The sequence below is a fragment of the Silurus meridionalis genome, chromosome 18 (assembly GCF_014805685.1).
Source record: "Silurus meridionalis isolate SWU-2019-XX chromosome 18, ASM1480568v1, whole genome shotgun sequence".
Classification (NCBI taxonomy): Eukaryota; Metazoa; Chordata; class Actinopteri; order Siluriformes; family Siluridae; genus Silurus; species Silurus meridionalis.
Window position 1 is genome coordinate 19,844,905 of NC_060901.1, and position 7,500 is coordinate 19,852,404.

Genomic DNA, 7,500 nt, shown 5'->3' on the forward strand with positions numbered 1-7,500 from the left:
AGGTGGATACACAGCTGATAGTCCTACTGAATAGACTGTTAGAATTTGTATTATGGCAAGAAAAAAGCAGCTAAGTACAGAAAAACGAGTGGCCATCATTACTTTAAGAAATGAAGGTCAGTCAGTCCGAAAAATTGGGAAAACTTTGAAAGTGTCCCCAAGTGCAGTCACAAAAACCATCAAGCGCTACAAAGAAACTGGCTCACATGCGGACCGCCCCAGGAAAAGAAGACCAAGAGTCACCTCTGTGTCATCTGAGTCACCAGCCTCAGAAATCACAGGTTAACAGCAGCTCAGATTAGAGACCAGGTCAATGGCACACAGAGTTCTAGCAGCAGACACATCTCTACAACTACTGTTAAGAGGAGACTGTGTGAGGCCTTCATGGTAGAATATCTTCTAGGAAACCACTGCTAAAGAAAGGCAACAAGCAGAAGAGACTTGTTTGGGCTAAAGAACACAAGGAATGGACATTAGACCAGTGGAAATCTGTGCTTTGGTCTGATGAGTCCAAATTTGAGATCTTTGGTTCCAACCACTGTGTCTTTGTGCGACGCAGAAAAGGTGAACGGATGGACTCTACATGCCTGGTTCCCACCGTGAAGCATGGAGGAGGAGGTGTGATGGTGTGGGGGTGCTTTGCTGGTGACACTGTTGGGGATTTATTTAAAATTGAAGGCATACTGAACCAGCATGGCTACCACAGCATCTTGCAGCGGCATGCTATTCCATCCGGTTTGCGTTTAGTTGGACCATCATTTATTTTTCAACAGGACACGACCCCAAACACACCTCCAGGCTGTGTAAGGGCTATTTCACCAAGAAGGAAAGTGATGGGGTGCTGCGCCAGATGACCTGGCCTCCACAGTCACCGGATCTGAACCCAATCGAGATGGTTTAGGGGTGAGCTGGACCGCAGAGTGAAGGCAAAAGGCCCAACAAGTGCTAAGCATCTCTGGGAACTCCTTCAAGACTGTTGGAAGACCATTTCAGGTGACTACCTCTTGAAGCTCATCAAGAGAATGCCAAGAGTGTGAAAAGCAGTAATCCATGCAAAAGGTGGCTACTGTGAAGAACCTACAATATGACATATTTTTAGTTGTTTCACACTTTTTTGTTATGTATATAATTCCATATATAATTCCACATGTGTTAATTCATAGTTTTGATGCCTTCAGTGTGAATCTACAATTTTCATAGTCATGAAAATAAAGAAAACTCTTTGAATGAGAAGGTGTGTCCAAACTTTTGGTCTGTACTGTATACGTATATAAACTAATATATATTTCTCTTTAAACACCTTCAAGTAGGAGCGCAGTGAAAGCCACATCTTAATGTTCTGCACTTTCTTCAGGCGAAAATGAGGCACCTCAGACTTTCGAGCTCTGCGTGCTGAGGTGAGGTGACCAAAAAGCTTCGCAAAGAGCAGTCTCTGTAGGAACCGAGAAGATAAACATGATCTCAAGGATGGTCTGATGGAAAATAACAGGAGATTGGGTTGGAGAAGATAAAGTAGGTGGTACCTGCTTGTATGTTCTTTCAGCCACACTGAGCAGAAAGAAGAAGAGCCAGATGAGACAGACACGCACTACAAAGCTCACGGACACCATCGCAATCACCATGGCATCAGATGAGGAGCCGAAGGCGATGGAGATCATCTCACAGGCAGACAGAGAAGAAAGCTGCTCCATGTCTTTATACTGGAAAAGTCTGTAGGCGAAAGGAGTGAGTCCCAGAGTCACAGCCACCAAGTTTCCAAAGATCTGATAACCAATTCCCGGAGTGTACAGATTCACCTAACACAGAAACAGAAGCATTCAGTGATCAGAGGAGTGTGTGTGTGTGTGTGTGCATGTGTGAGTGTGTGTGTGCGTGAGTGCGTGAGTGAGGAGTGAGTGTGTGCATGTGTGAGTGTGTGCATGTGTGAGTGTGTGTGTGCATGTGAGTTTGTGCGTGAGTAAGTGTGTGAGGGAATGAGTGTGTGAGTGTGTGAGTGAGTGAGTGAGTGTGCATGTGTGAGTGTGTGCGTGACTGAGTGTGTGAGTGAATGAGTGTGTGAGTGTATGAGTGTGTGTGCGTGAGTGCGTGAGTGAGTGAGTGTGTGAGTGAGTGTGCGTGTGTGAGTGTGCGTGAGTGAGTGAGTGCATGTGTGTGTGAGTGTGAGTGAGTGAGTGTTTGCATGAGTGTGTGTGTGTGTGTGTGTGTGTGTGTGTGTGTGAGTGAGTGAGGAGTGAGCATGTGTGAGTGTGTGTGAGTGAGTGCATGTGTGTGTGAGTGTGTGAGTGTGTGAGTAAGGAGTGAGTGAGTGAGAGAGTGAGAGAGTGAGTGAGTGTGCATGTGTGAGTGTGTGCGTGAGTGAGTGAGTGCATGTGTGAGTGTGTGAGTGAGTGTGTGCATGCATGCGTGTGCGTGAGTGTGCGTGCGTGCGTGAGTGTGTGAGTGCGCATGTGTGAGTGTGCGTGAGTGAGTGTGTGCATGTGAGTGAGTGTGTGAGTGAGTGTGTGTGTGTGTGTGTGCATGTGTGTGTGTGCATGTGAGTGTGCATGTGAGTGTGCATGTGTGAGTGTGTGTGCATGTGAGTGTGTGAGTGTGCATGTGAGTGAGTGCGTGAGTGTGTGTGTGCGTGAGTGTGCGTGAGTGTGTGAGTAAGTGAGTGTGCATGTGTGAGTGTGTGCGTGAGTGTGAGTGTGCATGTGTGAGTGTGCATGTGTGAGTGTGCATGTGTGAGTGTGTGCATGTGAGTGTGCGTGTGAGTGTGTGTGTGTGCGTGAGTGTGTGCGCGCGTGAATGTGTGAGTGAGTGAGTAAATGAGTGAGTGTGCATGTGTGAGTGTGTGCTTGAATGTGTGAGTGAGTAAGTGAGTGTGCATGTGTGAGTGTGTGCGTGAGTGTGTGTGTGCGTGAGTGAGTGTTTATAAATGTAAAAAGATGCTAATTTGTAATAACACTCACCCTGTTCATGATCATACCGCTGATTTCCAGCACTGACATATCCGCCTTCTTACACTCGTTCCCCTCCCACACGATGGCGCTCACACGCTCCAGCCCCGGGTTCGAGCTGTGCAGCCACGGCGAATGGCCCTGAACAAACACCAACACACACACGAGCAAGAAACACTTACAGTCATCTGCTGGACTTCACATGTATATGTGTGTGTGTGTGTGTGTGTGTGTGTGTGTGTGTGTGTGTGTGTGTGTGTGAGAAAAATCCAGAAAATCACATTGTATGATTTTTAAAGAATTTATTTGCAAATTATGGTGTAATTATGGTGTAAAATAAGTATTTGGTCAATAACAAAAGTTCATCTCAATACTGTTATATACCCTTCCTTGGCAATGACAGAGATCAAACGTTTTCTGTAAGTCTCCACAAGGTTTTTACACACTGTTGCTGGTAGTTTGGCCCATTCCTCCATGCAGATCTCCTCTAGAGCAGTAATGTTTTGGGGCTGTCGCTGGGCAACACGGATTTTCAACTCCCTCCAAAGATGTTCTATGGGGTTGAAATCTGGAGACTGGCTAGGCCACTCCAGGACCTTGAAATGCTTCTTACGAAGCCACTCCTTCGTTGCCCAGGCGGTGTGTTTGGGATCATTGTCATGCTGAAAGACCCAGCCACGTTTCATCTTCAATGCCCTTGCTGATGGAAGGAGGTTTTCACTCAAAATCTCACGATACATGGCCCGTTCATTCTTTCCTTCATCAGTCGTCCTGGTCCCTTTGCAGAAAAACAGCCCCAAAGCATGATGTTTCCACCCCCATGCTTCACAGTAGGTATGGTGTTCTTTGAATGCAACTCAGCATTCTTTCTCCTCTTAAAACTTTACCAAGAAGTTCTATTTTGGTTTCATCTGACCATATGACATTCTCCCAATCTTCTTCTGGATCATCCAAATGCTCTCTAGCAAACTTCAGACGGGCCTGGACATGTACTGGCTTAAGCAGGGGGACACGTCTGGCACTGCATGGTTTGAGCCCCTGGCGGTGTAGTGTGTAACTGATGGTAGCCTTTGTTACTTTGGTCCCAGTTCCCTGCAGGTCATACACCAGGTCCCGCCGTGTGGTTCAGGGATTTTTGCTCACCGTTCTTGTGATCATTTTGACCCCACGGGGTGAGATGTTGCGTGGAGCCCCAGATCAAGGAAGATTATCAGAGGTCTTGTATGGCTTCCATTTTCTAATAATTGCTCCCACAGTTGATTTCTTCACACCAAGCTGCTTACCTACTGCAGATTCAGTCTTCCCAGCCTGGTGCAGGTCTACAGTTTTGTTTCTGGTGTCCTTTGACAGCTCTTTGGTCTTGGCCATAGTGGAGTTTGGAGTCTGACTGTTTGAGGTTGTGGACAGGTGACTTTTATACTGATAACGAGTTCAAACAGGTGCCATTAATACAGATAACAAGTGGAGGACAGAGGAGCCTCTTAAAGAAGAACTTACATGTCTGTGAGAGACAGAAATCTTGTAGGTGACCAAATACTTATTTTCCACCATAATGTGCAAATAAATTCTTTAAAAATCAGACAATGTTATTTTCTGGAATTTTTTTGAGTACTGCTGATGAAAATTACAGGCCTCTCTCATCTTTTAAATGGGAGAACCTGCACAATAGGTGGCTGACTAAATACTTTTTTGCCCCACTATGTGTGTGTGTGTGTGTGTGTGTATTAAACAGTTGCAGTGAAGGTGATTCTCACAGCCGTGTAATTGTGATGTGAAGGGCCCCGGGCCGTACCTGCAGAAAGGGGTCGTCCCGGTACTCTTTTTTGGAGGCGGGGCAGACGGCAGACCCCTCCCCCTCAGTCTCACTGGTGCAGGATGAGCGACACTCGGCGCAGTGCAGAAAGTCCTCCCACAGCAGGTCCTCGGTCTCAGACTCGTGCCGAATGCTCTCTGAGTCCTGAGTGCGCAGACTGGAGCAGCGAGAACTACAACTCGTCCCCAACTTCTGCATCTCCTGGAAAAAACACAAACCGCAAAAACTGACCATGAAAACGTGTGTTCTGTGTGAACGAGTATTAAAATAATGTCATTTGCCGAGTAATAACATTTTGTACTTTTTAATGTATTACACAATCAAATCTGGTTTCTTTTCATCCGTTAAACTTGAATGTACTGAATGTGTGTATATAAGTGATATATATGTACATAATTATGTATAGTTTATATATATATATATATATATATATATAAAATATAGGTGGTGTATGTAGTGTATGTGTACCTCCACTGCTGTATAGTGTTTTTTGTAGTGGTGTGTTTTGCGGTTGCGCAGTGTGCACTCAGGGTGTATGCGCTCCATGCCCCTGCGCAGTGTGCTGTAGTTCTCAGGATCTTCTTCACTTGAGGCCTCATCAGACATGTTCTCTACGTTATGCATGTGACCCTCCTGAATACACTGAAAAAAAAACCCCACAATATAACATAACACACACACACACACACACGCGCGCACACACACACACACACACACACACACACACACACACACCGCTGTGTCTTTAACACCACACACACACTGCTGTGTCTTTAACACCACACACCCACACCGCTGTGTGTCTTTAACATACCACCAAACACACACATCCCCACACACACACTACAGAAGAGCATACCTTACTGCTGGGAGAGAGCAGTTTGTTTCGAGGCTGTGTTCCAGTCCAGCTCAGTTCTTCAGAGCGCAGCAGGTCACAGTGAGGCTCATGGAGCTGCAGTCTCTCCTCACTGCTCTTACTGGTGATGCGTCCATCCAGAGACACGTAGCCATTATCCGTCTCTGTGGACTTATCAATGGATAGCTTGAACTTTTTAGACCTGCAGAATAGAAAAGTGTTGAGTACAGAGGTTCAACACTGCATGTGTCTCACTGTGAGTCAGAAAGACCAGGACCTGCTTCAGAGAAACCAGCAAACCTCACAGGCCATGAACTAAACACACTACTGTGCAGACCAGGGGTGGAACATCATCTAATAATATACATCTGTGTCTGATCAAAGCTGAAAATACACACATCTGCTGTCAGGCTCACAGCAGGAAAGGGGCGTGGCCTATACAGCAGGAGGTGTTTTAGATTAAGCTTTTTTTTTTTTATAGCTCCAAAACTGAAAAACTTGAATGAATAAAACAGGTCTTCTGTTACACCCCCAGGACAGACACAACATACACAGCATGTCTTTACATTAACAGATTCTAACATGCTGTTTGTGTGTTTGTGTGTGTGAACACATGAAGACTAACACTAACACATAGACACTGAACAGCTGGACCGCTCGGTGTTAAACCTGCTCAGGTCAGGTCATCTCTCAGTTCCTGGATATAAAGCACGTGCATTTATATGTGATGTGTGTGTGTGTGTGTGTGTGTGTGCGTGTGATGTTTGAGCTGAGACAAGGTTATGCAGAAGAGAGAACACAGCGTGTTCAACTCCAATAAAATATAATATATATTAATTTTAGTTAGTTTCAACTACGCATCAGAATTAAATTTTTTATTGGTTGTGTGGGTGTGTGGGTGTGGGTGTGTGTGTGTGTGTGTGTGTGTGTGTAAGTGTGACTCCAGCGTCTGAGAGATAATGTCCTGAGCCACAGGAGGCTACAGGAGTGGTCCAGATGTTACAGACATTTTGGAGAACAGCTGCAAAATCCCCCTTTTCTCCTTAATTCTAAACACTGAAAGTGAAGGACGTCTCCGTCCAGGTCTAATTATAACAACAGTGTATTTCTGAATGAAGGGTTGGAAGGAGAGATGTTGCAGCCATGCAGACAGAACATGGAATCTTAAAGGGTAAGATACACACCCCGATTTAAAGACATTATGCCAGAAATCTCTGAAGAAAGCAGCGAGACTGTGAGTGTGGGCGGAGCCCGGTGAGAGCGACGCCCCCTCCTGTGTGTTATCAGTAGTGCTAGAGCCATCGCCTTCCCTATGCACCTCCAAGTGTGCTGCCTTCCTTAACTTCCTTTAGTGAGAGACATTCAGAGCGGAAAATGCTTAGAGAGAGACGTCCAAACACAATCACTTCAGAAACAAGATCAAGAAACTTTTCAGTAAATTTGTCCCAAAGCAGATTTTCAGGGAGAACGAGAGCGAGATGATTATAGCAGCGTGGAGAACGGGATGAACTCTGTCCCAACTTTCAGTCCGCCATAAAATATACCTTTATTTTTTAAAATGCTATTATTTTATCATTACCTTCATTACCGACAGTCTCACAAAAACTATAAACAGACAAACAAATAAATCAATAAACAAGGAGCTGATTAGAATCTCAGCTTATTTTATCCTGTTGATATTCATTATGAATTGGGTTTTAAATTAATTTGGGATCATTTCATTCAGTTCACATGTAATTCAGCTCCAGATGTTCTGATTTTGTTCTGATTTCTTCAGGGGGATGAACCTCATGTAGAAGCCAGACAGCAGTTTTTTTTCTCAGCAGAAATCCCCTTTAACAGTGTCATGTCTGTTCCACGTCTAATACGCCGTACACAGCATAGAACAATTT

The 7,500-nt window shown here is 45.1% G+C and overlaps 1 protein-coding gene across 2 annotated transcripts in view; it reads right to left on the bottom strand.

The window, feature by feature from the left end:
* The window catches only part of LOC124400963 (protein PHTF2-like), a 30,017-nt gene that overhangs the window by 4,492 nt on the left and 18,025 nt on the right, over positions 1 to 7,500 (bottom strand). The window contains exons 7-13 of one of the 2 annotated variants that reach the window (XM_046872816.1): positions 6,793 to 6,954; positions 5,612 to 5,810; positions 5,221 to 5,394; positions 4,732 to 4,953; positions 2,952 to 3,080; positions 1,524 to 1,796; positions 1,301 to 1,432 (exon numbers count right to left, since the gene is read on the bottom strand). In XM_046872816.1, the coding sequence (XP_046728772.1) occupies positions 1,301 to 1,432; positions 1,524 to 1,796; positions 2,952 to 3,080; positions 4,732 to 4,953; positions 5,221 to 5,394; positions 5,612 to 5,810; positions 6,793 to 6,954 (1,291 nt within the window). The remainder of the gene's footprint in view (positions 1 to 1,300; positions 1,433 to 1,523; positions 1,797 to 2,951; positions 3,081 to 4,731; positions 4,954 to 5,220; positions 5,395 to 5,611; positions 5,811 to 6,792; positions 6,955 to 7,500) is intronic. The other variant, XM_046872817.1, reaches the window with a different exon arrangement.